The sequence below is a fragment of the Haliaeetus albicilla genome, chromosome 13 (assembly GCF_947461875.1).
Source record: "Haliaeetus albicilla chromosome 13, bHalAlb1.1, whole genome shotgun sequence".
NCBI lineage: Eukaryota > Metazoa > Chordata > Aves > Accipitriformes > Accipitridae > Haliaeetus > Haliaeetus albicilla.
Window position 1 is genome coordinate 40,004,209 of NC_091495.1, and position 26,645 is coordinate 40,030,853.

Genomic DNA, 26,645 nt, shown 5'->3' on the forward strand with positions numbered 1-26,645 from the left:
GCAGAATATTCTGACCTTGAAATTTACAGGTGCTAACTTTTAAATTATTTTCTCAAAGTGTTTTCTAAATGCATTTAATTGACATGGAGTCAGTTAATGAGAGACAATGTTAGTCTGAAGCATGGAAATTAAAAAGAAAGCAGTGCAGCAAATGCCACCAAGTTTGCATGTCATGGTCTTGCGGCATCACTGTGACCACAGCATTATTGAAGGTCACTTGAATTTCTGTATATTGATATCTTTTCTACCCCTGTAGGTCCTTCTCACACTCACCTTTAATGAGGGTAAGAAAGAAAGAAGTCCGAGCGGCGAACATGCTGACAGAGGATCAGCTAGACAAATACTTACAAAGCAGAAATGCTGGAGTCTGAAAGCAATGAAAAGCCTACAGGACTCCAATGAATATAACCATTTCAAGGAATATAGAATTACATTTTATGCTGGCAAATTTAGAAAAACACTTTTCTGATGACCTTTCCTTCCATTCCAAAGGGAAAACCAGCTCCTGTCATATCGCAAACTTAGAGTCACTGGTATAATCGAATGTACAGCTGTCCAGAACAGTCATTGATTTAAAAAGAAAAGCACTAAAACTTGCCATTGTTTTTTCCATTTTTAAATCACATAATGGAACCATTTCAGAGCTGCCACAGGCAGCTCCTATAAACATCTCTCTTCTACTTCATCCCTTCAGGATGGATGGCCTTCCTAGCCTGCCCTGTGTGCTTGTTCTGTACACTCCAGCTTTCACTTGGTACAAACTGACACCATTGCTTTTAGACTTGTTTAAAAACTTCTGAATTTTATTCCAGCTGAGGACCTTGAGACAAAAAGGAAGACTTATAGCTCCTGCTTAATCAAGACTTCAAAGAAGCTGTAGATATATTTTTTACAATAAAATGAGTTTGCAAAATGTATTACTAAAATTATTGATTTTCCTACTGTGAGTGTCTGCATGATTCAATTTGATTTGTATTTATTGCTTCCCTCCTAATCAGCTTATAGTTATTTCTACTAAGAATATTCTTTAGATGTTATACGACTGGAGAAATTGAACTGACATTCCAGCCAAAAAGCAGCTCAGATTTCTGTATGTAGCTTTAAAAACATAAGGAACGTCTTACAAAGCAAGCCCATCCCCATAATTCCTCATCCAGTTCAAGCAGAGATCATGAGCTTGATACACAGAGTTCACATTTCTATTCCAATAACCATAGGGCAATCCTCTCAGACCATGCGCAGTTTCAAGAGATGATGCAGTAAAACACAAACTCTGTTGTTGCATTTTGTGACCACATATAAGAAAGTTGGTCCACTTGCTACAAAGAGCCATCTGTATTTAACTAAAGCCCTCGTACAATTTTAACATTTGCAGTTTATCGTGTGGTTCTCATCCAGCAATATTTGATATGCTGTTGGAGGAACATCTGAATCTCACATTTGTTTAGTCCAGAAAGCTGAAGCAGGTCATAGCAAGGAGTCCTGCGAGATGAAATGCCAGCGTGCTATCACAAGTCAAAGAAAAGCAGAATGACTAGGTTGCCCAGGCTCCTTTGAGCTCCTTGGCCAAACTGATAAGATAATTCCTATCATGAAATTCTCAGATTTTTCACCCATAAAGCTGTCGCATGAGGTAAGTCCTCCAAGCAGGACTACTTTAATGGTCCCTTCTTTCTTAATTTTGCTGTAAAACATTCTTACCTGAAAAACCTCTTCAGCTCTGTTCAACATTTACTGAAGAGGTCTATGTCAGAAAAATAAACTATCTTTATATACAGCATCTAAATAATAACTGATCCCTCAGAGATCTCAGTAGCCTTCTGCAAGGTAGACTCTTCCTTTAGCACTAATTAAACAGAAAAATAAGGAGTCATTGCAGTTATGTAGAGCTGTCACTGAGCTACAGCCTTTCATTGGCTTTCTCTAGGCAAATCAATTAAACATCCAGCATGAGAGCAATTAACCTAGATACAAATTAGACTAGCAGGGAGAACATGTTTCCTTGTATCAGGCCTTTTATTTTAGAAATAAGAATCATCCATATTTAAGTGCATTTTTTTGCCTCAGTTAAAAACAAGTCAACAAAAGAAAGAAAAGTCAAATGTCACAGGGAAGAAGCTATTGCTTTTTGAGTAATAAGTACTAAAGCTGAGTGCAAAAGCAGAGCAACAGTAAACAGAGGAGATAAACACAAATGCATATGGAGGAGCCAAGCCCACAAACAAATTAGTAACAGCTGCCATATATCATCTAGTAACTGCCTGCAGAGTTAGGTCCATGCATTATAAGCATAAATCCTCATAGATTACAGGGTTTATTCCCAACTAGAGCAAATGTAGGCATCTCTCTGAAATTAGTGGAGCAACACTGCTTTATATTTGCTTTCAATTTGCCCAAGAGCTCCCCACCTCCGAGCCTAGATGCTACACAGAGCTCTCAGCCCATTTACACCGTCAGCAGTTTTGCTGTGTTAAAATCCACTGAGTTTCAGGTTCTGTGTCAGGCCCAGGATATTCTGAGCAAGCTGCTCCAGAGAGGAGATCTTTTGAAAAACCGATCCTAAATGTAGGTGTCGTTTGCACATCAACCCGGTGGTTAAAGCAGCAGGCAGGGTTTCTTGGCAAGACCTCCCCATCTGTGTGCTGCCACTGTATTGAAAAATGGGACTTCTGTCCCAGTAATGCCTCTAACTGCCAGCGTGACGTATGTGTTGTGATAACCGATGTCAAAGTTAGCTGTTCCTGTGGCTAACTTTCTCTGATTTCCAGCCTGCAGTAATTTTTTCTCCATTTTTCCTGGGAAGCAGCACTCTAGAAACAGTTTTGCCCTATGGCAGCGTTGTCATATGGTATGTACGACTCCAGGAAAAGTGGTCATAAAAGGAAGCACTGTGGCCACTTTTCAAAGTTATCTTTTTAGAAAGGGAGAGGTAGGAAAAAACCTCTCAAAACGAGGTAGGAAGAGCTATTTTTGATCGCTTTATAGCTAAAGGATTGCTATCCTGACCTGTGCTATTTTCTGGATGGCAACTTTCAGGATAGTTCAGTTTGAAACATCAGACATTACACATAGGAAAAATGACCAGTGAGCCATAAATCAAGCAGAGCGTAGAAGCATCAAGGGAACAAAGCCATGTTACTTCCTTTGCTTTTTCATCTAAGCCAATTAAATTTGAGTTTTTCTTTGCCTGGGCTGTAGCTCAGAGCCAAGCCTTTGCAGTGTCTGGTCTATTGTGTGCCTGAATTGGTCGGTTCTACAAAAGGCAGAATTGTGTGATTTAATACCTTGAATACAGACAAATTTTCCAAGAGAGACCAGAAAATCTGAAATCAACCATTTCCTAACTATTGATTAGAGAACATCAGCGTACGATCCCATTTCACTCCTCTGCCGTCCTACTACTCCTACAATTCAAAGTTATGACCACAGATGACAGGTTACTGCAGACTGCGTTTCCTCAGCGGCATACAATTCCTGTTCGAGTTACAAGCTTTTAGAAGATGTCACATGTGAAATTCAGCATGTAGTTTGGCATGAGATCAAGAAACTCTGATTTGGATTTTAACCAAACAGGCGAGGCAATTTAAGCTAATGGACCTCAGTTGTAATGTCCAGACCTGATGCTATTCCAATCCCAGGCACATACCTCTAAATGTACAGCAATACCCTGACTCCCCCATCGTGTACCGCCCCATCAACTCCAGTTCTCTCTGACAAACTGATTTGCAGCAACCCACTGAAACTAGTTTTAAACCATGTAAACCCTGATGATGTATCTCTGTTCTGAACTCTTTTTTCAGTCCAGGGATAAATTTTTCAGTCCAGTCTCATCAAAGGCTGTGCTGGATATTCACTGGGGTTGAATAGCCACCCGAAGCACCAGGACACTCTCCGCACTCATTTATGCTGCACCTGGATCCAGTCCTGCCAGCTGGCATGCACGTTAATTCTACTGAGGTACTTGGATAAAGCTGGCGGTGATGAAATGCTACCACTGTGGTTAAAAGACTGTAATATTAACAGAAAGGCATGAAGCGTCATTATGATTGAAGTCCTTAGAGCGGTCTTATAGCTGCTACATTTTTTCAATATTTTCTGATACGCAGGCAGAGGATCTAAATCCAGTACTGCACCCAAACCCATCTACATCATTCTGGCATTATAACAGGGCCATAGCATCAGAGCTGCCTCCTACTGATGATATAGAAGAAAAGTACGAGAAAGGAAACTGAGGCTCAGTGTCTTCACTGAAGCTCATTCCTTTTCTTGAGTAGGTGTGAGTTTGCTTCTGATTCTATTCCATTAACCTTCACCTCTGAACTCTTTCTACCTAAAAAAAGCTGTTCTAGGCAGTCTTATTTCTGCTGTGTCAGTTTTTGGCTTCTCTGGTACGGGAATCTACAAAGCAATTCTCTGTTAGGAACCAAGTTTTCCAATATCTGTCTAAGGTACATGGCCATCGCTTCAGAAGTCTTGTCATTAAGAAGGGTCACAGTTCGTTTGTGTGCTGAATCTGCTTTTCACATAGCAAGTTCATCATACATCTATAGTTAATTGGTCAAAGAGCAGCTTAAAGGAGCGGTGGAACAGAGTTCAACATCCAGTTCAAGTAGCTTGGACAGGGGTTTTGCTGGCCAAGGATTCAATACGTTGCTTGAATATATCTGTGGAAAATCGGAGATGTGAATAGCTGTCATGGAGATGGAGGCACAAATTCTCCCTTTCCCTCTCACCCTTGTGCATGCCATTGTCCCATATAATGCCAGAGAAGGCTGCAGTAATCTATAGCGGGATCTGATACTTTTCTCGAATATCTTTCATTTATTAATCATAAGACTCTAGGCTAAGTCCTTCACTGGAGTAATTCGGCATTCTGCTCCTTTGTGAATTCACACAAGCTAAAGAACTGGCCCTTTGAAACAAGGCAGGAGGTGGCCATGAAAGAGAACATTGCATTACAGACGTTATAAAATCAGTGTGCAATGCAGTGTTTTAAAAATGCAAGGATAACACCACCGAAAAATGTAGGTGGTACGGTAAACGTTTGGCTTTTTGGAGTTACTAAGTGACTGAAGTACACCTGTAGCTGTGAAATCGTTCTTGGTATGGACACCAAAGGCAACTTAGGTCTGTACGTTTAACTGCTCTTGCAGCAAATAAATCCAAGAAAGCGAAAGCAGCAATGAGCTCAGTGATGCTCCGTAGGAATTTGCAAGAAATTTTCATTCACTGGTGAATTGCATGCAAATGCTGCTTTAGGACCACGTTTTCAGAAGTATATTATCTTCCAACGCAACACAAAGCAATTCTGCATGAAGAAAATAATGCGAGTGTCTGGAAATGTTTGATTTAAGGTCCTGAAATAGGACCACTGGCTGAATGGGAATGATGAAAAGTGGGACATGTTAGGAAAATGTTACTGTGTTACAGTTCTGTCTTGAGAAAGTCCAGTTTAGAACACTAAGAAAATGAACATAAATTGTTTTCAAAGCACCATCATTCCCCAGTAGGACCTCTGTATTTTATGCCGTGGCATGATATCAAAAAGCCTGGCGTAGCTGCATTAGTCAGGCTGCTCAGCCTCACCACTGCTCCCAGCAAGTCTGAGTTTTTCAAGAAGCATCCAGCACCGTACAGGACTAGGCCCTTAGTGCATAAATCTAAGTGTTTTCTTCCATAGCTGTCGCCGTATAAATATTATTAGGACATATCCTCAGCTGGACTGAAATGTCCGTCCTTGCTCTCTTGACTCTGTTGGAATGAGACCAGTTGACGCCAGCTGATTATCTGGGCCATTATTTATGATAAGTTTGTGGTGACCAAATAAGGTTCTAGGATGTCAAGGTCCTCAGCTGACAAAAATCGGTACAACTTCCTTGGCTCGGAGAGTCACACCTATTTACATTACTCTGTGGTGTGGGACATAAAAAGTGGACCAAATTCTGATTCCCTTACTCTTTTTTTCACTCGGACAAAATTCCTTCTGATGTTACTGTTTGCCCTCCTTGCATGGATATCACTAAGACCTATTCAGGTTTAAGTTGCTTAAGCTTAAGTTTAGATCAGGCTTATATTAAAAACAGGCAGCCACTTACCAAGAGAAACCCCCTTCAAGCTGATAAATATTTTTTTATAGTTCCAACCAACTGCATTGTATTATCTGTGCAGTTGTCTTCATTCTACTGTCTCTCTATAACATGAAAAACCCACTCAAAATCCCCCTTTCTTCTACTCATCCAGTTCAATAATTTTTTAAAGATATTCAAGTTAATTCATTATCATCGGATATATTTTAAACTCTTTTATCTGGAAGCAGTCAGGCTGTTGTGCAACTCGACCTTCTGTATTTTCTTTCCTTTTTTTTTTTTTTAAGGAAGATGCAGAACTCTGTCTCATCCTCCCATAGTATTTCTTAAATGCAGGTTTGTCAATAGTGTATAATCAAGACTAAAATCAATGCTGCTGCTTTTCGCTTCTGTGGGAGTGCCTGTTCCTTCCCTTCTTCTGCTTCAAAGACTGAGACATCAGGTTGCTGTTTGCTCCACAGTAGCAACGCTTGTTAGTTAAACTTTGAGGCAAAAAGTTCTCTATAAGCAGAAATATTAGTCTGCATTTCAAAATCTCCAAACTGGATATTGATAGAAAAAGGGATTAGTTGCTCATCAGAAATAAGGCAACATTTTAGACTGATTTCCCTGACTCATTCTAACCTTCAGATCACCTTCAGGGTAACGTAGCAGGAGTACTGTCCACCTGCATCTGATTATAGCTCAGAAACGAACATTGCAAGAATGTGTTTTAAATTAAAACAACGTATTTTATTTCCAAAGGATTTCTGTATGTGCTTGTAAATGCCTTTGTGGATGCAAACTTCTCATCTAAATATCCTGATTTTTAAGGTAATCAATATGTATTATGAAAATTATTGCATTCTATAAAAGTTGGCATTGCTTGAATTTCAATATTAAAGGAATAAGTCAAATGCTATCACTGCTTGGTTATAAAGCAGCAATTTATTTTGCATACTGGGTAGATAGATTTAAAACAATCCATGCATCAAGGTATTTAGTGAAAGGGAGCTCTATCACAAAGTTCAGTATGTCCCTCCTTACTTGCTGTTCAACACCATTCACTTGTTTTCAGAAGATTAAAAGGATAATAAAAACTCCCAACCACCTCTGTTAACCATATGTTTTCTTTTACAGTAAGTTTTCCATAGGTATAAAAACATGATCTGTTCCCCCCTCCCAGTCTCTACTTAAGAGGGAAAAAAGCAGTAATAAATAAACCAGATCATAAGGTATCTTCTTCCCTAAAAGGAAACACAATGCCATAATAGACAGTAATTTTGTTTTGACTTCCAATTAAATCCAAAGGGATGCTTTTTGTCTTTGGAGAAAACTTTCAGCAAAATTAACAGAACAGATTTAGAATCCGTGATTGCTTCAATTATAATGAAACCTTTTCTCCATGTTCATCATATAAAACTCCAGAGAGGTTAAACAGTAGATCTAACTGCCTATGTTTGCAAATACAATTCAGCAGATACCTCGGGTAATTCTGACTTCTCCACTGACTGCAGTGCTGCAGTCCTATGACAGCATCATATTAATGAGCCAGCAGCAGAGGTACGATGCTCCATGTGGTTTGCAAAGTTTAACCCTGTCCCTCAGACTTCGCTAACTCTCCACAGTGGAGGCACAGCAGCATCAAACCCAGGAGCTGTGTATGTCCCAGGTTAAAGGCAAGCAGGCAATTTCTGAGATGGATTTTGCCTGTTAACAAGATTACCTGCTTAAAAATTCACAGACTGCTGAACACAGGCAGACCCTTTTCTGCACCTTTCTGAAAGAGGAGTTAAAATCTCCCCCCTCAGCGTTCCTCCGCTTTGCAATGGGAGCTGTAGCAGGGCTTTTTCTAGCACCAGCAGGGTTTTTTTTAATTTCTCCTTGCAGCTTACTAATCAATTGCCCATGTAGCCGTTATCCATCCAAGAGGAGTTCGAAGTCTGGGTGGTAGCTAGTCCCTGCAACGCAACCCATACAAAGTATACTGTACCACGTAAACATAATTCTCAACAAGGTTTCAAGGAAGGAGAATTTATTTCGAAGCGATGCACCAAGCATTAGATTAAAATGGGGGGGGGGGGGGAGGAAAAGAGAGGAAGAAAGAGAGGGAAAGAAGGATCAAGATCAAGGATTTTGGATGCCGGAGGGGTCTTCCAAACTCTTGTTTACTGCCCGGCTGCTCCAGCCCTGCAAAGGCTGCATCCAGCCTCCTCCTGCAGCCCCCCCCCCCGCCCGCTCCTGTCCCCCACCCCAAAGCCTTTGCAGGGAGCTCTCCTTGCCGCAAAGCAGCCCCGGGAACCCACCCAGCCTCCCCGCTCTGCCCGCTATTGACCTTCAAATGGCAGACCCCTCCCGGGAAGGTGGTCTGGGAGGGGATACCGGGGAAAGAGGGGGGGATACCGGGGGTGGGATGCATCTTGGGACCCCCGCTCATCCCCCCCCCCCGGCTGCAGGGCGGCCCGGGGCGCGCCCCGCTCCCCGCGGGAGCTGTCCGTGGTGCTGCAGCCCCCGGCACCGGACCCCGGACCCCGGCCCCCGACCCCGGCCCCCGACCCCGGCCCCCAGACCCCGGCCCCGGGCCCTACCCTGCCGGCTCCGCCGAGCGCTGCTCCGCCGCCCGCCCCCCCCCCGCCCCCCCCCCGGCAGCGGCCCGGTGGCGGCACCGCGGTCCTCTCCGGCATGGCCGCTGCGGGAGGGTGGGGGGGAGAGGGAGAAAAGAGAGGGGGAAAAAAGAGGAAAAGCAAAGAAAGCAAAAAGAGAGAAAATAAAGAAAAGAAAGAGATAAAAGAAAGAAAATAGAAATGAAGCAAATAAAAGAAAGGAAAAAAGAAAAGAGAGAGGGTGATGGCCGGGGAGGGGGGAGAAGAGAGCAGGGGCGAGAGGGAAGGAGCGGGGGAAAGGGGGAGCGGGGGGGGAGAAAGAAAGGAGCGGGGGGGAGCGGGGGCAAGGGGGAAGGGGATGGGAGATGGGGAGGGAGGAGCGGTGGGAACGGAGAAAGGGGAAGGGGGGGAGGGAGCGGGGGAAGCGAGGGGAAAGGGGGAACGGGGAGGGGGCATTGGGGGGGGCATCAGGGGCTGGGGGGCCGGGGAGGGGGAGCGGGGAGGAGGGCAGGGAAGGGAAGGGGGAGCCGGGGCAGGAGAGGGGAAGGCGAGGACGGGGAGGCGGGGCGGGCTGGGGGGGGGAGGCGGAGCCGGGGCAGGGCCGGGGGGGTGGGCGGCCGCCCCCCGCCCACGTGTGCGGGGCCGCCCCGCCGCCTCCCGCCCGGCCGGGCTATATAAAGGGCGGCGGCGGCCGGAGCAGCGCCGCGTTGCCGCCCGCTATCCAACCCCCCCGCTTTTTTTTCTTCCCCCCCTCCCCATCCCCTTTACCCCCCCGAGTACCCAGCCATGAGCTACACGATGGAGCCCCTGGGCAACCCCTCGTACCGCCGGGTGACCGAGACCCGGGCCACCTACAGCCGAGCCAGCGCTTCCCCGTCCAGCGGGTTCCGCTCGCAGTCGTGGTCGCGGGGCTCCGGCAGCACCGTGTCGTCCTCCTACAAACGCTCCAACGTGGGGGGGCCGCGGGCCGCCTACGGCTCCACGGTGCTGAGCTCGGGCGAGAGCCTGGACATCAGCCAGTCCTCGCTGCTGAACGGCGCGGCCGAGCTGAAGCTGAGCCGCTCCAACGAGAAGGAGCAGCTGCAGGGGCTGAACGACCGCTTCGCCGGCTACATCGAGAAGGTGCATTACCTGGAGCAGCAGAACAAGGAGATCGAGGCGGAGCTGGCGGCTCTGCGGCAGAAACACGCCGGGCGAGCGCAGCTGAGCGATGCCTACGAGCAGGAGCTGCGGGAGCTGCGGGGTGCCCTGGAGCAGGTGAGCCACGAGAAGGCTCAGATCCAGCTGGATTCGGAGCACATCGAGGAGGACATCCAGCGCCTGCGGGAGCGCTTCGAGGACGAGGCGCGGCTGCGCGACGAGACGGAGGCCACCATCCGCGCCCTGCGCAAGGAGATGGAGGAGGCCTCGCTGATGCGGGCGGAGCTGGACAAGAAGGTGCAGTCGCTGCAGGACGAGGTGGCCTTCCTGCGGGGCAACCACGAGGAGGAGGTGGCCGAGCTGCTGGCGCAGCTCCAGGCCTCCCACGCCACAGTGGAGAGGAAGGACTACCTGAAGACCGACCTCACCACGGCGCTGAAGGAGATCCGCGCCCAGCTGGAGTGCCAGTCCGACCACAACATGCACCAGGCCGAGGAGTGGTTCAAGTGCCGCTACGCCAAGCTGACGGAGGCGGCCGAGCAGAACAAGGAGGCCATCCGCTCTGCCAAGGAGGAGATCGCCGAGTACCGCCGGCAGCTGCAGTCCAAGAGCATCGAGCTGGAGTCGGTGCGCGGCACCAAGGAGTCGCTGGAGCGGCAGCTCAGCGACATCGAGGAGCGCCACAACAACGACCTCACCACCTACCAGGTAGCAGGGAGGCCACCCGGGCTGCACCGAGCCCCGTCCGGGCCGGGGAGGGAGGGGGGGAAGTGTCGGGGGTCAGGGGATGGGATGGTGGTGGTGGCCGGGTACCGGCTCGGCAGTGAGGGATGCGTGCCGGGGGGAGCCGGAGGGACCGCCAGCTGCGCTGGGATCCCCAAGGGCCAGGAGGTGTTGGGGAGGGCGATGGGAGCCGGGTGGGTCCTGCTCTGACCCTGGCACTGCCTCCCGGGGTGGCAGAAAGAGTTTCCAAAAGTCCCCGTTGAGAACTTTTCTTTCTGTGCTGGCTCCGTGGGAAGCGTGTGTCTGTGTCACAGAGGTTTTCTGCGTCTCTGTTGCAGGACACGATTCATCAGCTGGAGAACGAGCTTAGAGGAACAAAGTGGGAAATGGCTCGTCACTTGAGGGAATACCAGGACCTCCTCAATGTCAAGATGGCCCTGGATATTGAAATTGCTGCATACAGGTACAGTAGGATCACTGTGGATGTGTCTGGAATATTAATAGCACTGCAGATGCTGCTGGCTTGGGAAGCTTTACCACAGATAAGAAATATCTGCATGCGGTGAATCCAAGTAAAATTAGAGCTTGGCTAAATTACAACCGCTTTAAAATCTACGCAGACCCAAGGGGCGTCTGCAGTAAGAAATCAAAGTTCGTTAGTCACCGGCTCTCCGGTAACCAGTGGCAAAGCTCCCGGCGAGCTCAGTGGGCACAGGATAGCATGACTCAGTGCGGTGGCACCCTGGTGCCGCATTCTGCCCTTGTTTGCAGAAGACGCAGCAAAAGACAAGCTTATTTTTAATTCCTGTTTACTTTGCGTATGCCAACCAGGCGGTGCTTGTCACTTGAATTTCCTTTTATCGCTGGAGAGAGACAGTGCACTTGCTTGATCATGGTTTCAAGCAAGGAGTGCTAATGTGCTTGTCACAATCACTTTTGCTTTTCTTGCTCAACTTTCCTTTAAAGGCATCCACTCTAATCTGGAGCAGGAACATTGCTTGCTATTGCCATCACCTGGCAGGTTTTTTTAGTCTCCTCTGCATCACTTCAGAACTCTCATCGGAGAACTGCTGATTTTTCTGGGTCACAGGCTTAGATGAAAAACATGCATTTGAATGTAAGAAAAATAAAAACACACACATCCCCCCCACGACCCCCGCACCCATCTCCAGATCTGCTTAAACTCCTGAGGCTGTTCAGACAAACACACAGAAACCCTAGGGTCTGTAGCTGTTTGCTGCCAAAGTTAGCTGAACAAAAGTCTCTTCAGTTTTCATAGCCGCACAAGAAAGGTGGATGCCCAAACTATTGAACTAGGACATATGGTCTAATTGGCTTTGAATGTCTCAGCCACAATATTTGATTTGGGTCTGTTGGCTGTGTCAAAGTCTCAGTTTGCCTGAGTCATAACACATCTTACCAAGTTAATTATTTTGCCATACGCTGTGCTGACTTATGCCATAATAAAGTTTTTTGAGATTAAGGATAAATTTCAACTGATCAGCTGAAGGTGCTACACTTGCCACATGCAAACCAAGCTAAAAGCTGTTTGCTGAATATGAATTTTGCAAAAGAGATGATTCAAGGAAAGCTGAACTGGGGCTGTGAGCGATGGATTATGCTGATTGGCTCTGGCATATTCCACACACAAACTGGTTTCATCCTGCTGACAGAGAAATATTCTAATAGCTGTCCCTTATGTTGGGTTTCCATGCTCATTTGGGTTTTTTTCTCCTCCTTCTGATTCCCTTAGGAAGCTACTGGAGGGCGAAGAGACAAGATTCAGTGCCTTCTCTGGAAGCATTACTGGACCCATATTCACGCACAGACAACCATCTGTCACAATAGCATCCACTAAAATTCAGAAAACAAAAATTGAACCACCAAAGCTGAAGGTCCAGCACAAGTTTGTAGAAGAAATCATTGAAGAGACAAAGGTAGAGGATGAAAAGTCTGAAATGGAAGATGCCCTCGCAGCTATTGCAGAAGAAATGGCAGTCAAGGCCCAGCAAGAAGAACAGGAGGAAGAAAAAGCAGAAGAAGCAGCTGTAGAGGAAGAAATTGTTTCTGAGAAGGCTGCTGCAGAACAAGCAGCTGCACCTGAGGAAGAAAAGGAGGAAGAGGAAGCAGAGGAGGAAGAAGCTGCAAAATCTGATGCAGCGGAAGAAGGCGGCTCTGAAAAAGAAGAAATAGAGGAAAAGGAAGAAGGGGAGGAGGCTGAGGAAGAGGGGGAAGAAGCTGAGGCCAAGGGCAAAGCTGAAGAGGTCGCAGCAAAGGTAGAGAAGGTCAAAAGCCCTCCCTCCAAGTCACCCCCTAAATCCCCCCCTAAATCCCCTGTAACGGAGCCAGCCAAGGCTGTCCAGAAAGAAACGGCTGCAGAACCAGGAAAAGAACCAAAGGCGGAGAAAGGTGCTGAGAAACCAGCCAAGGAGGAAGAGAAAGCAGCATCTCCGGAGAAGCCTGCCACACCAAAGGTAACCTCTCCAGACAAGGCAGCGACCCCGGAGAAGCCTGCGACACCAGAGAAGCCTGCAACCCCAGAGAAAGCCGTGACCCCGGAGAAGCCGGCGAGCCCGGAGAAGCCCCGCTCTCCGGAAAAGCCGGCGACCCCAGAAAAGCCGGCCACTCCAGAGAAGCCCCGTTCTCCGGAGAAGCCAGCCACTCCAGAGAAGCCCCGTTCTCCGGAGAAGCCGGCCTCGCCGGTCAAGGATGAAAAGGCTGTGGTGGAGGAGACCATCACTGTCACAAAGGTAACAAAAATTAGTGCAGAGGTAGAGAAGGAGTCCAGGAAAGAAGACATTGCAGTGAATGGTGAGGTGGAGGAGAAAAAGGAAGCGGAGGAATCCAAAGAGAAGGAGGTTGAGGAGGAAGACAAGGGAGTTGTCACCAATGGCCTAGATGTGAGCCCAATTGATGATAAGGGTGAGAAAATTGTAGTAACCAAAAAAGCAGAGAAAATCACTGGTGAAGGTGGGGACAGTACAACCACATATATCACAAAGTCGGTGACGGTCACTCAGAAGGTAGAGGAACATGAAGAAAGCTTTGAGGAGAAATTAGTGTCCACCAAGAAAGTGGAGAAAGTTACTTCACATGCCATAGTAAAAGAGATTAAAGAGACCGAATAAAATAAATCATAGCTAAATTTAAAAAATTAAAGAGCTGGGGTTGGTGCAAAAGGTTAAGCCATATGACAGCTGCAAAATGCATGTGAGTGACGGCTTCAAAGCAGAACGGGTTCTCTCATGGAGGCTCCAGACACACAGTATTTTACTTTTTTGTGCAATATAGGGGAGGGGGGGGGAATGCATGCAGGCTCAAGATGTACTCCCTCCACAGAGCTTGGGGATCTAAAAAAAAAATAATACTAATAATAGTGCATGAGATGAAATGTGCAAAGGAAGCTTTTGAATTTCCTGAGCTGTTGGAGGGACATATCTGAGGAATGACTTAAGATGTATTATGCAAAGAACCAACTGAGCCAAAAACAAACAGAAAACAGTAATAGAATATTCATGAGAACCAGAACTCTCCTAGCCTTAAAAAAAGCTACTTATAAATAATTATGTTTACCTCACTGGTGCAATTAGGGTGGACTTTTTGCTCCTGGGAGAACCTAGTTGACATGCACAGTATGCAACCTTTTGTTGTTTGATGTAAAACAGTCACAGCAGTTCTTGCTCAATAAAGGTCAATACTGAAAATGTGACTTGTCTGGTGACTTTTTTTTCCAACTCCAATCCTTCCCTGAAGTTCGATACTTTGTCCTGAACAGGAATGCAGTTGCATGGGTTGAAAAGTTGCTTGAGTTTTTCCTTAGTGTCCTCATTTAGAAAGCAAGTTTGAATTGGGTATGATGAACCAATTTCCTGTAACATAACACAAATACTTGAGCTGGTTTAAGCAAATACTTAAGAGCCATAGCCCATGCTTTCCAGAGTGAAGAGGAATCTGTTGAATTCTGTTGCACGGCCTTTAGGTGCTTAGAGGGGCTGCAATTGCTTTTGCTAGCAAGGGGGAGGTCTGTAAGCCATGTGCTGCTAACATCACTTACTGGAGCAATCCTGCTCATAGTAAAAGTGTTAAACTCTGCTGCAAGTATAATTTTCTTCCCTGTGTGCTAGCCTCAATGTGTAAGGAGAGCCTTAAAGATGTGGCAATTTCTAGATTGTTCCTTGATCTTCCTGTGAAGATACCCTGACCGCTTCACAGACAGGCTATCTTCTGACACCAGTTTGTCACTTAAGTGTGCAGAGACCCATTAAATAAGCTCAACCAAGACACCATGTGTTCATCAAAATGGGATAGCTTCTGGTTATTTTTTTCCCCTCCTGCCTTAACTATATGGGAACATCCTTATCAAGTGTCTGCCTCAAATGATCAACAGGTGCAATCTGCCTCTAAACACAAAATTCCAAAATTGAGAGCAAATAAATTCCTGGAAAAAGGAAACTGTCTCAGAGATTATACTGGTATCATGTATCAAAAATACTCCTAACTCATTTTTTACATATTTGTCCATTTGAAAATAGCTGTAGAAATGAGACCCTTCCAGAGTCTGAACTGAGGCTGGGTAGGGCTCAGATTATACCTGGTATGACTGAGAGATAAAACCAAATTAAAGCATTTTTTAATTTCCAATAGAAAGGCCTTCTGAACGTTGGCCTATGTCTACTGCCACTTCCAGGTTGGCTTTATTAAAAAGAAAGCCAATTAAAGGGCCCTCTAAAATCCCACTACGTGGAAAATAAATGGAGATAAATGAAACAAAGGGGAAAAGAGGAGGGCCCTGTTTGTTATCCAGTTTGGATAACTAATATGTCTTATTATGGGATTAATATTGTGTTTATTTCCATGGCATTTCAAAAGGAAAATGAAGAGCACTGCTATGGCCTTACCTCCCATAACTAGCAAAGAAATGCAAATAATTTTTAAGCCTGGGTTCAGTACATGGACTGAAATCTGTTGACTAATTAGGGGTCTGATCAAGATCTATGATTTGCATATGCCTTCCAATTCTTTTCCCTATCAATAACTGAAGATCAAGTAGTTTTTACTTGAAAGGGTTCTGCATGTTCTTCACCAGAGAAATTGTAAAAAGTCCACAGCAGATAAGCCTTTCAAATCCGAGCGTCTTTGTGTAGCAAAGTAATGAATGTTTCTCCTGCTGATATCAATAATGGAAGTCTGTGCTCAACAGCTTGCTGCTTGAGTGACGTTTAATTATAGCAGAGTTAGCAAATTAAATGGCAGCTTCTCTGTAGTGAGCTTATTTGTGAAAGTTACATGTGTAGGTGACATAAAAATAACTGTACCTTTATGAATAAGAAGTAGCCCAGGCACACTCATCTATTGTCAGTAAGTGTTTGCACCAAGTGATGGTAAAATGCAGAAATGCCCACTGGTTTGTGAGCATTGAAATGATTTTTTTCTTGGGTTTAATCAAAATTTTCAAGAGAACACCACCACTAAACCCAAAAACTAAAGCAGAGACCAATATTTAACATAAAACTTTCTGTTTATGTGTTCCAAACAAGTTCTAGAATCTGCTAAAATGTCACAAACTGCAAAGCCAGTGGGCTACCACCCCTCAGCATAGAAAGTCAGGCATCTTCAGCATTGAGATGAAGAAGGGTCACTTTGTACAGTGAATTAAATTTCAATGTCAGTGGGAGACTCAAGAACACTGTTAACGTGGGCTTACGCAGGTGCAGGTGGGATCCCAAACTGGCTTGCTATTTTTCATGTTATGCTTTCTTTTCAGTTCCAGTAAGATACAGCTACAAGGACCTAGAGATTATTATTTGTGTTGTTTTAGTTCTGCTTGCACATCAGCAGTCCAACCAGGATTGCGGTTTCTTATGCAAAGGGGCTGTATCAACACTTCTGTCCAGGTTACATTGACTTTCCTGAATGGTTTTGGGAATTCACTGCATCGCCTGCATGGGAGGTAAACTCCTGGGCTACCCACTGGCACGCTGTATTTCAAAATATCCTCATTTCCCCTGCTTTTCCACCAAAAACATACTGCAGCCCTTAGTTATTACCCACAACTGCTTTTTTTTTTTCTCTGCTTTAACACACAAAATAGATTTTGAGTTCAGCCTATTTCCCACTGCAAATGTTTCCATCAAATCCTAAGAGAAATAAGCAACTGGTTAATACATTTCTAAATATTTATAAAACTATAAGAACTGATTAACATTTAATGTTGCCAAGAGGTTTTGTCTACTGACATCTGCAATCAAACAGTTTCAAAAGATAGCATAATTCTGGGGCAGAGATGCATAAATAGTATGTTATTTGCCTGTTCTGCACCAATTGCTTCTTCAGACTCTGCATAACCAGTGAAGGGATTAATTACTTTCAGACAAAGAAGTTCATTAATCAATACGAAAGACTCCATGAAGGGAAAAACAATAATTAAAGGAAGTTCCTGTGAAGATTTATGCATCTTATTTAAGGTGGGCTACCAAGACCCCCATGACTTCAGGAGCTGGAGGGCTCTAAACCAGGATCTTTTTACCATACCGGGATGTGGAGATGCTACAATTAAGAGATTTTCAGCATCCCAGAACTAAATTCCAGGTGGAAACAAACTGGGAAGTGTTACAAAACACAAATAGGTTGCATTTGCCAGGGAGCTGAGTCAGGCACTAGAATTTTCTCCAGGCATCAGGGTCTGTGCTTTTTCCATTCGCATGCGGGCTTTCTTCTTTCTCTGCTCGGGATTAAACTACCCTTAAGTAATCTAGGAAGGCAGCAGATGATGAATTGTCAATTATTTAGTTACTAGAAGGTAAATTCCTAGAATCTGGATATTATTCCTGTAGAAGTTTTCCTCTTGCTGAGTGCGAGTGTGTGTGTATCTCAAGAAAAGCATTCAGGACCTCCTTGTATTTGTCTTCCCTGTGATGAGACCTTGGCCTGATCCAGACACCGTCTGCCCAAATAGCAGGAGAAAATTCAGGAACAGACTCGTGGCTTTACTTACTTGCAGCTGCAACTTGGGTTAAAGTTTCTACCGTGCCTCCCTCTGCCTGCTTTTACTGCATTGCGTCAAAGGGAGCTTCTGGATTTCCAAAGGTAAAACAAGTGTTGGCAGTAGGATCCCCACAACCCTGAGAGCATTTCAGCACGCAAACGCACGCTTCTATCCTCCCTCCCACCAGTTTACCTTAGCAGCAAGGCAGGACTGGGGGTGACAAACCAGGCTGGACGGTCACTGCAGCTTGTCACTCTCCGCAGCTCATTGCCATGGCTGTGACTCACACGTTTCCCGTGGAGTCGTGAAATCTCTCCTTTAGCTGCAATACATTAAAAATAACATAAGGAGTGGGGATCGGACAGAGATACACTGCAAGGAGGAGTGTGTTTGCTGTTGTATCTCTAAGTGTGCTGGTTTGAGAGCATCCCCAGCAGTCTGGTTGCAACACCCTGGAGAGCTGCAAGCTGTATCGCTTCCCAGAAGAGAAAGGGTTACAAAGAACTGAATGAAGGAGGAGTTTATCTACAAAAAGAGACACGAAAGAGGCGGCAAAATCAGGTACTGAAAAGTTAAAAGGAGCTCAGAGCGCTTGCAAAAAGGCAGGATGGGGCAGTGGTTTAATATACACCAAACCGTTTAACAGTGGCTTGGCTTTAATGGCTGTGATGAGTTCTGATCTGGTGTATAACGGGGTTTTTGCTCTGTACGAGCAGAACCTCTCTCCCAACTGAGATGCCACACCAAGAGTTTTCTGATAGGGCACTTAGGTGAATTTCCAACTGCCATCTCCCAGACTCAGTATTCTGCTGTTTGAACTAAGGGTATCACATACCAAAAGGAGCAGCTGTCCTGCAACCCCATCGATAGCTTTTAAAAGAAGTGCTGAGCAAACAACATAGTTGAGTCTCTGGCCCATAGTACTGCAAGTACCCCCCATGGCTCACCACCGTTTTCCTGGAGATAGAAGACAAAATCTGCTCTGTAAGAATAAGTCTGCATAAACATCTGTAGAAAAATCTCCATTAAAAGCAGAAGGGAAATGTGAAAAGAAAGACTTAAGAGATGTTGAAGAAAGGGAAAATTAATTGTCTTGTCTTCTGGTTCTCAAAAGCACCAAAAACCTCAAGAAAGTGGCAGGGGGTGGGGGTGAGGGACGTTAAGCATTTGGAAATTATGCTGGAATTATTACATATGCATACAAGCTCTGTTTCCTGAATGTTTTTACCAAAGCTGCTTTTTCTTTCTCCTGCTGTTTTTCCTGGGAACACAGAAGGGAAGAATTGTTTTAAGTGCTTACCTCATCCATCATCTTCTTTATAACTCTTCCAACACTGAAAGGGCAGGTGCTTTTGGAACACACCTAAAATTTGTACAAAAGGACACTTCCTTTCTCTCTGAACAGAGCCATCAAGGAGAACCAATGCAAATCAACTGATACCATGAAGTCAGTGGACAAAATTTAAAGTTACCCTCAAATCCTATGCAAAAATCCATCTAGCTACATGAGACTGTGAAAAATTTTAGTGCAGCCATGTAATGCCTGTTTTAAGATGGGCTTCCATGGGTTTATTTAAAATGGTTTAATGTGCAGCACTTGTCTAGTACTTGCCCTTAGCACAAGGTTTAACTTTATGCACCAACTTCAGCTAACTGAAAATAAGTAGGCTCAGACCACAGGACATTAACATTGCTTTCAGAATTGCCAGGCTTTGCTGCTGTTTCAGCTGTTCCTATTTCATGCCCAATCACAGATCAGACCTTTCTTTAGCTCACACTCAAAATTTTAAAAGGTCCTGACAAATTCTCAGAAGAAAATGAGCCTCTTCAGTCCATAGTGGACTGACTTTAAGACAGCACCCTGGAAAGGCAGCTCATTCAAGTAGCAAAGAGAATTCACCCTACATTGTCCTTCCTTCTTAACACCTCACCACAGCTTTTTTTTTTTTTAATATTCAGACATTGCTCCAAGTCTTAGCCACATCCCATCATTCTTTCATCACTGATTTGTCAAACATTGGTAGGAAGTTGTTCAATGTCTAACAGCCACGCCTGTGTTTGGCTTCTGTATTGGTTTGTTAAAATTTCTTCTTTTTCCAAAAGGTAAAAGGAGCTTGTGCTTGCATGCATACAACAGCCCAGTGAGACCCACCACAAAGCTAACAGCGCATTTGGACACCAGTGTATTTTTACCATTGCAAGCTTTCCATGTGAAATTTTACAGCCCCATCAAGAAATTTTGCCCACCTACTAGTCCCCCAAGCATATCAGCTAGAGACAGAAACCAGTATCCCATATCCTGGTTACACAGGCTTGAAAGATGGATGTGATACACCACTTTGTCAACCTCTTAAGTGCATTAGTGACACATGACACGTACAAGGAATCAGTGTAAGCATTTCTGTAACTTTATTGACTAGCTTTATTGCACATACTTATTGAAGCCTCCGTTATTTTACCCACCCAAGGTTTCCATAATTATTTTAAATGCAAGTTAAAGATAACTTTCATTCCCATGACTTATTTTTTTTTTTCCCCCCATTTTAAATTTTAAGGTTCTGAATCACCCAAGAAAGACATAACCCCTGAATTCATACGTGTAGACCATGCGGCATTCAGGGAGCAAGCCAGTGGGTGCTCTGCAAGCATACTGATACTCTGCACAGAGAGAAACATCATAGATCATTAACTTTAAACCTCAGTGGTCACTGAATTAAATATGTGAGACTGCAATTTTAGCTCAGTCAATCATCTTTTACTCTGTTGACCTGATGAGAAAGGTAGACTGCCTAAAAATCAAGCCTTCTTCTTCACTTCACTCTCTTCCTTTCCTGCTGCTTCTTTCTCTTCCTTCTCCTCCTCACCAGTTTCCTCAGCAGCTTCCTGAGACTCCTCCCCTTCTTCAGCTGCTGTTTCTTCCCCTTCTCCTTCCTCTTCCTCACCCTCTTTGGCTTCTTCAGATTCTTCTTTAGCACCTTTGAAAGACAAAAAGAAGTATTTCACATATACGTACTGTTCCTAATCCCAATTTAAGGGGAGCCAGCACACCTGCACCCTTCAACCCAACACATTTGGATGGCAGCCAGCTAAACATGATGGGGCTGGCAACTGATTTTGCATGAAAGCAGGGACATTTATCTGGGACTTGCAAGGCAGAACAACAAAACTACACAACCAGCTTATCCTAGATTTCAGAGGGAGTGAAACACTTTACAGGTCTTTTCAAAATCATGGCCTTGAAAAATATTGACTCTGGACTCATTGCTTTAAGCCTTATCCAAAGGCTTGAGTCCAAAATGGAATCTTGCCATTGCTCTCCAATTGGCTCTTTAGCTATCATTTCATTATAATTAATCTTTACACTAATAAACTCCTAGAATAGCTCAATGGCAACCAATGCATTTCAGGTATGTTTAGGTTAAATCCTTCAGGGCTATGCAGCTGAAGTTGGGAAAAGCAACCCTGGATCATATTCCTTCTCATTTTCTTTAAAATGAGAGTCTGGCAAATAAATTATGGTGCAGCAAGGAAGTGGCATATACTTTGCTTGAACAAGAAAACTACCTAGACCTCAGGCAATAGATATTGCTATCCACTGAACCCAACAGTTACATCCACAGACATCAGCTGATGTTCCTATTATCACAGGCTACTCTCTGGAAATTCGTATTTCGCCCAGGATGTCCTCGTCCCTTCTTTCTGAGGATGCCTGTAATAGCCAAGTACTGTTTGCTGCTGCATGAATATAATATTACATGCTGTTGAAGTATTATCATTCTTGGTTTTGGAAACTTGAATGGAAAAAAACCCACCCAGTGATTTCCAAGGGAATATAATCAGTCCTACAATCCACCTGATATTGAATGTTTACCTTATCTTCCATTCAATGTTCAGGCTTTCCTGCTTAAATGCTGTGTGCTTAATCCCATGATCCTCTGCTCACGTGAGCAGACAAGGAGAGAGGTCTAATCATTAGACTTAGTCCTCAGGATTTCTGGGTTTTACCCTGTATGAGCAGGGTGAAGCATGAAAGAGAGGGATTTGAAAGTAACTATAAGTACCTTCCTCCTCTTGTTCAGCCTCTTCACCTCCTGCTTCTTCCTCACCTTCCTCTTTCTCTTCCTCCTCACCTTCTTCTGCAGGTGCTGCCTTGGCTTCTGCCACTTTAGCAGCCTCAATTGTTTCCTCTATTTCAATCTGCTCTTCCTGAACGTGACTGGAGTAGTATGTGGGGAAGGAACGGGTTGTCATCAGGTAGGAGCTGGACTGGAGACCGCTGTAGGCAGACCTGCCAAAAGTCGGGGCAGTCTGGGTGTAGCCACTGGTGATGCTTCCAACACTAGTGAAACTGAGTCGGGTCTCTTCACCTTCCAGCAGTTTCCTAGCAGACAAAAACCAAGCAGAAATGACTTAGTTGTGCTGCAGCAGTATTCAGCAGATTCAGCTAAGGACTGAGATACTATGATGTTTTGAGCAGCACAAGCCCTAGAAACTGCATACTTAGGAGTGCAAAAACTAGCCTATAATAAATAACTATGTGGCAATGCTACCCTATCTTCTTGGAAAAAATTGTTTCAGATGTGTGCATTACTGGTGAATTAATACTTTTCCTTGTTAGAAGAAATAATGGGGAAAAATTCTCTAGGATTAGGTTCCTATAGCAGGTGAGGTTAGAATTGTATATTGGTAACCTGTAGGGTTGCAGAGAACGATGCAGATCTAACAATTTGATGTTATGTTCGGCTATTAGACAGGGTTTATAGTCACTTTCTCAATATTCCCCCTTGTGGCATTCATGGAAATTCTGTATCAGCATTTGCTGTTTCTAACAGTATCTGGGACAAAACTAATATTAAACAGCTATTTAAAAGCAATTCTGCTGTAAAATATTTGCTTTGCAGGAGATTGCTTCTGTGAGCTGGAAGCAAAGCCCATTCTTAAAAGCATGTAAGAGGCTTCCAATTTTGAGGGCACAGCCATCTGTATTAAGAAGTTCCACTGACACAAAATCTCTTCACTGTATGTAAAGAACAGGTATTTTTATCTGTAAAGATGGAGAACTGAGACCATATATTGCTGAGCTAAGAGTTCTGTATGCATATACATACACACCATTATACTCGCTTAGGTTTGCTCCACTGAAGATTTTGCTTTAAGCAAGTATTTTACCTCAAAAGCACTGCTTCTTCCAATAGCAAGACAATGGAGAAGACCTGATTAAACTGACACTTATCTATGGAAATTTCTGCTGGAGGAATGATAGATAGAATGAATTCTCTTGAAGAGAGAACGGGAACCTGATTCCTTACTAAAACCTTCCCCCCATCCTACCTATACGCTGCGATTTCGATGTCCAGGGCCATTTTCACATTGAGCAGATCTTGATATTCCTTCAAATACCGAGCCATTTCACTCTTCGTGGTTCTCAGCTCGTTCTCTAATTTGTTGATTGTATCCTGTTGGAAGTAACAATATCGACAGGGTAAAATTCTTAATTCCTCCATGTCTAGCAGTAACATCTTGCAAGGAATTTCTCCAATCCTATTAACTTAATCTTGCTCTCGCAGACAGAAAGCGAATGTCTCCAACTCCACCCTCAGCCAGAAGGGCACCATTTACCAAACCCCACCTTCCCTGGCAGGGTTTTCCCACCCCTATACCCGCTCCCTGCTCTTCCATCCTTATTTAATGTCAAGAGCCCTGTTTTCTGCTGTGTGAAGACTAAACACCCCTGTACCCACACCCTGCTATTCTATCCTTATTTAAGAGCTCAGTTTTCTGCTATGCGAGGACCAAACACCCCCATACCCACACCCTGTTATTCCATCCCTATTTAATGTCAAGAGCCCTGTTTTCTGCTGTGTGAGGACCAAACACCCCTGTACCCACACCCTGCTATTCCATCCCTATTTAAAAGCTCAGTTTTCCGCTACGTGAGGACCAACACCTCGTACCCACACCCTGCTCTTCCATCCCTATTCAACCTTACGAGCCCGGTTTTCTGCCACCCAAGGACTAAAGCAGGCACGAAACTCGTTTTGTTTCAAGCCTCTACGTGCTTTTTCCTGTTTTAGCTTAATGATATGCCTTTTTCCAGGGCGACACGGCTCAGGACTTAGGGGCACGCAGCCGAACGATGCCCGGCGTGCCGCAGCGCCGTGAGCCAGAAGCGATGCCCCCCCCCCCCCCGCCCCTCACCTGCAGGGCGGAGATGTCGGCGCTCTGCTTCTCTTCCAGCTCCTGCAGCTGCTTCTCCAGCGCCTCGTTCATGCCGCGGGTGGCCTCGATCTCCAGCGTCTTGGCCTTGAGCAGGCGGCGGCTCTCGGAGACCTCGTCCTTGGCGGCGCGGACGGCGTCGGTGTTCTTGGCGGCGCTCTCGCTGAGGACGGTGAAGCGGCTGCGGAACCACTCCTCGGCGTTCTGCATGTTGCGGGCCGCCAGCTTCTCGTACTGGGCGCGGATGTCGCGCAGGGCGGCCGAGAGGTCGGGCTTGGCCGACACGTCCATCTCCACGGAGAGGTGCGCGTACTGGATCTGCGCCTGCAGCTCCGCCAGCTCCTCCTCATGCACCTTCTTGAGGAAGGCCAGCTCGTCCAGCAGGCTGTCCACCCGCTTCTCCAGCTCCGCCCGCGCCAGCGCCGCCTCGTCCGCGCCCTTCCGCACCTCCAGCAGCCGCGCCTCCGCGTCCTCCCGGCTCAGCACCTCCTCCTCGTAGCGCGCCTGCAGCCCGCGCAGCGTCTCCTCCAGGCTCTCCCGCTCGCCCTGCAGCGCCTGCTTCTCGCTCGTCGCCTCCTCGGCCGCCAGGCGCAGCTCGCGGATCTCCTGCTCGTAGAGGGCGCGGAAGCGGGAGGGCTCGGCGTGCTTCTGCCGCAGCACCAGCAGCTCGGCCTCCAGCACCTTGTTCTGCTGCTCCAGCTCGTGCACCCGCTCGATGAAGCAGGCGAAGCGGTCGTTGAGGTCCTGCAGCTGCGCCCGCTCCTGGCTGCGGATGGACTTGAGGTCGTTGCTGATGGCCGCCACCTGGCTCAGGTCGAGGCTGTCCACCGAGTGCAGGAGGGAGCCCGAGGCGCTGGACGCGGCGTAACTGCGCCGCACCGACACCGAGGAGACGGGCGCCGACAGGCTGGAGTACGCCGAGCGCGCCGAGCTGTAGCCGCCGCCGCTACGCATCGCCGAGACGTGGAGCCGCGGGCTCTCGGCGTACCGCCGCTTGTAGGAGGGGAAGAACGGGTCGTAGCCGTACGAGCTCATGGCTGCGGGAAGGCTGGGCGGGAGGGGAAGGGGGAGAGGCTGCCAGCGGCTGCTCTGCGGACCGGCGCCGCCCGACCGCCCCTATTTATCGGCGGGGAGGGCGGGCGGGCGCAGCCGCCGGGCGGGGCGGGGCGGCGCCGCGCTGAGGTACGGCCCGCGCCGCGCTGAGGTACGGCTCGCGCCGCGGTACGGCCCGCGCCGTCCCTCGCGTAGCTCCGCGCCTCAGGGCGGGCTGTGGCGAGGCGGGCTGGTGGGTGCTCCCTGTCAGCTTGTGCTGGCGTGGCCCCGTCGGAAGCGCCTTGGGCATCGTCCTCGCCTCAGGCCCGCTTCGGGCTCGCCGGGGGCTTCTCTCGGGCCCCCCTTCGGGCCTACTTGGGGCCCACCTCGCCTCAGGCCTAGCTGGTGCCCCCCCCCCCCCCGAACCTGCCAGGCTGCGCGTAACACCCCTCTCTCCTCATCCCCCGCTTCCCCACAAGCCCCCCTGGCAGAAGCCCTGGGGAGGTCGTGGCGGGGGTCTCAGGGAGGCCCGGTGCCTCAGCGAGGCTGGGGTGCGCGCAGCCCTCGCTGCACCTCAGAACCCTAAGACCGCCTATGTAAAGAGCATGTTTTTCTCCTTCGATTGGCGGTTTTCGCAAGGTGTGTGTGCTCTTCGAGTTCTCGCTGCCCTGGCCGTGTCCTTTGTTGCAAGTGGTTCCTAACAACCAGGTAATGACGTGAATGCAGAAACAAATATGGCGCGTGGTTTGCAGTCCTAACAGAATACATTAATATCTAGTTACCTAGCTTTGCTTCCTCCATTCTTGAAACTCTCCAGAGGCAAGTCTGTCTGAGACTTGGACTATGGAGACTGAATGTTTATCCTTGCCTAATCTGGCTAATCCAGAGACTAAAGCTGGACAGCAGCATCGCAGCTATGTCTCACCCAGATTATTAGCCACTGGTTGATTAAAACAAAGCAGTATTTACATAGTAGAGATTTATCAGAAGCAAGCGGGGAATGTAGTGAGCACAGACTTCACTGGATGCTCAAAAAGGCAACGATAATTTGTCTTTCAGAGTCAGAAGGGAAAATATATTACAAACCAAACTCTTCAAAGTTTTCTTGAGGAAGGAATAAATGTAGGCGCGGGTTGGGGGACGTTTATTAAGAGAGAGATACCGCAAAAATGCTTGTTGCTTCCTAAAGAAAGGGGAAGGAATTAGTAACATGCATAAATTAATCTGTATGCCTGTCACTAATTGCAATGGTGCTTAAGTAGTTCTGGCACAAAGGTGTTTGCTTAATACCAGTCATCTACGGAAGGTAGAGTGGGGTTGACTTTATCATGTTTCCTACTATCTTCTAGTGATCTCAAACAGAACGTTACCTGTTGTGTGGTGTCGTTTCCGTATGTTTCAGGGTACTTGAATATGAGGGATATTAAGCTGTGAGGGGCAATGGCTCATCAGAGGTACAAAGCTGCAGTCTGTTTTTTTCATCTGAGCTCATGCTAGATGGAATGAACTATACTAAGAGCTAGTAAAGGCTTATGCGTCACTATATCACAGTAGAGCTGATGAGAGATGTTACTTTGCAAATCTAAAGCATCCCCCTGAAGATCAATGGAATCGCTCTTGATTTATAAGCACTGCAAGTGAGGCTTCTGCTCAAAATTTTATTCAAAATTTGTGATTTAAATTTCCATAGCAATTGCATTCATGCATGTTAGAACAGCTATCCATTATTCAGGCACTGAATATGCAAAGTATAGCAGCACAGGTTTAGTTTTGTGTGCTAATACATTTTAGCTTTAACAGAGATTGGTTTTGTCTTTTGCCCCAAAGAGGTAGCTTGTGTGGCTTGCAGAGCACCCCGGGAAGAAATGAGCAATATAGACA

At 46.3% G+C, this 26,645-nt stretch overlaps 2 protein-coding genes across 2 annotated transcripts; one reads left to right on the plus strand and one right to left on the minus strand.

Moving 5' to 3' along the window:
* Nucleotides 1-9,413: 9,413 nt before the first annotated feature.
* Nucleotides 9,414-14,240, plus strand: NEFM (neurofilament medium chain). The gene is made up of 3 exons (XM_069801056.1): nt 9,414-10,516; nt 10,870-10,994; nt 12,285-14,240. Exons 1-3 carry the CDS (start codon nt 9,455-9,457, stop codon nt 13,657-13,659), a joined length of 2,562 nt encoding a protein of 853 aa, XP_069657157.1. The 5' UTR covers nt 9,414-9,454; the 3' UTR covers nt 13,660-14,240.
* A 5,662-nt stretch (nt 14,241-19,902) lies between these two features.
* Nucleotides 19,903-24,823, minus strand: NEFL (neurofilament light chain). The gene is made up of 4 exons (XM_069801057.1): nt 23,715-24,823; nt 22,848-22,972; nt 21,578-21,897; nt 19,903-20,491 (listed from the first exon to the last, which is right to left on the minus strand). Exons 1-4 carry the CDS (start codon nt 24,765-24,767, stop codon nt 20,313-20,315), a joined length of 1,677 nt encoding a protein of 558 aa, XP_069657158.1. The 5' UTR covers nt 24,768-24,823; the 3' UTR covers nt 19,903-20,312.
* Between the last annotated feature and the right edge of the window lie 1,822 nt (nt 24,824-26,645).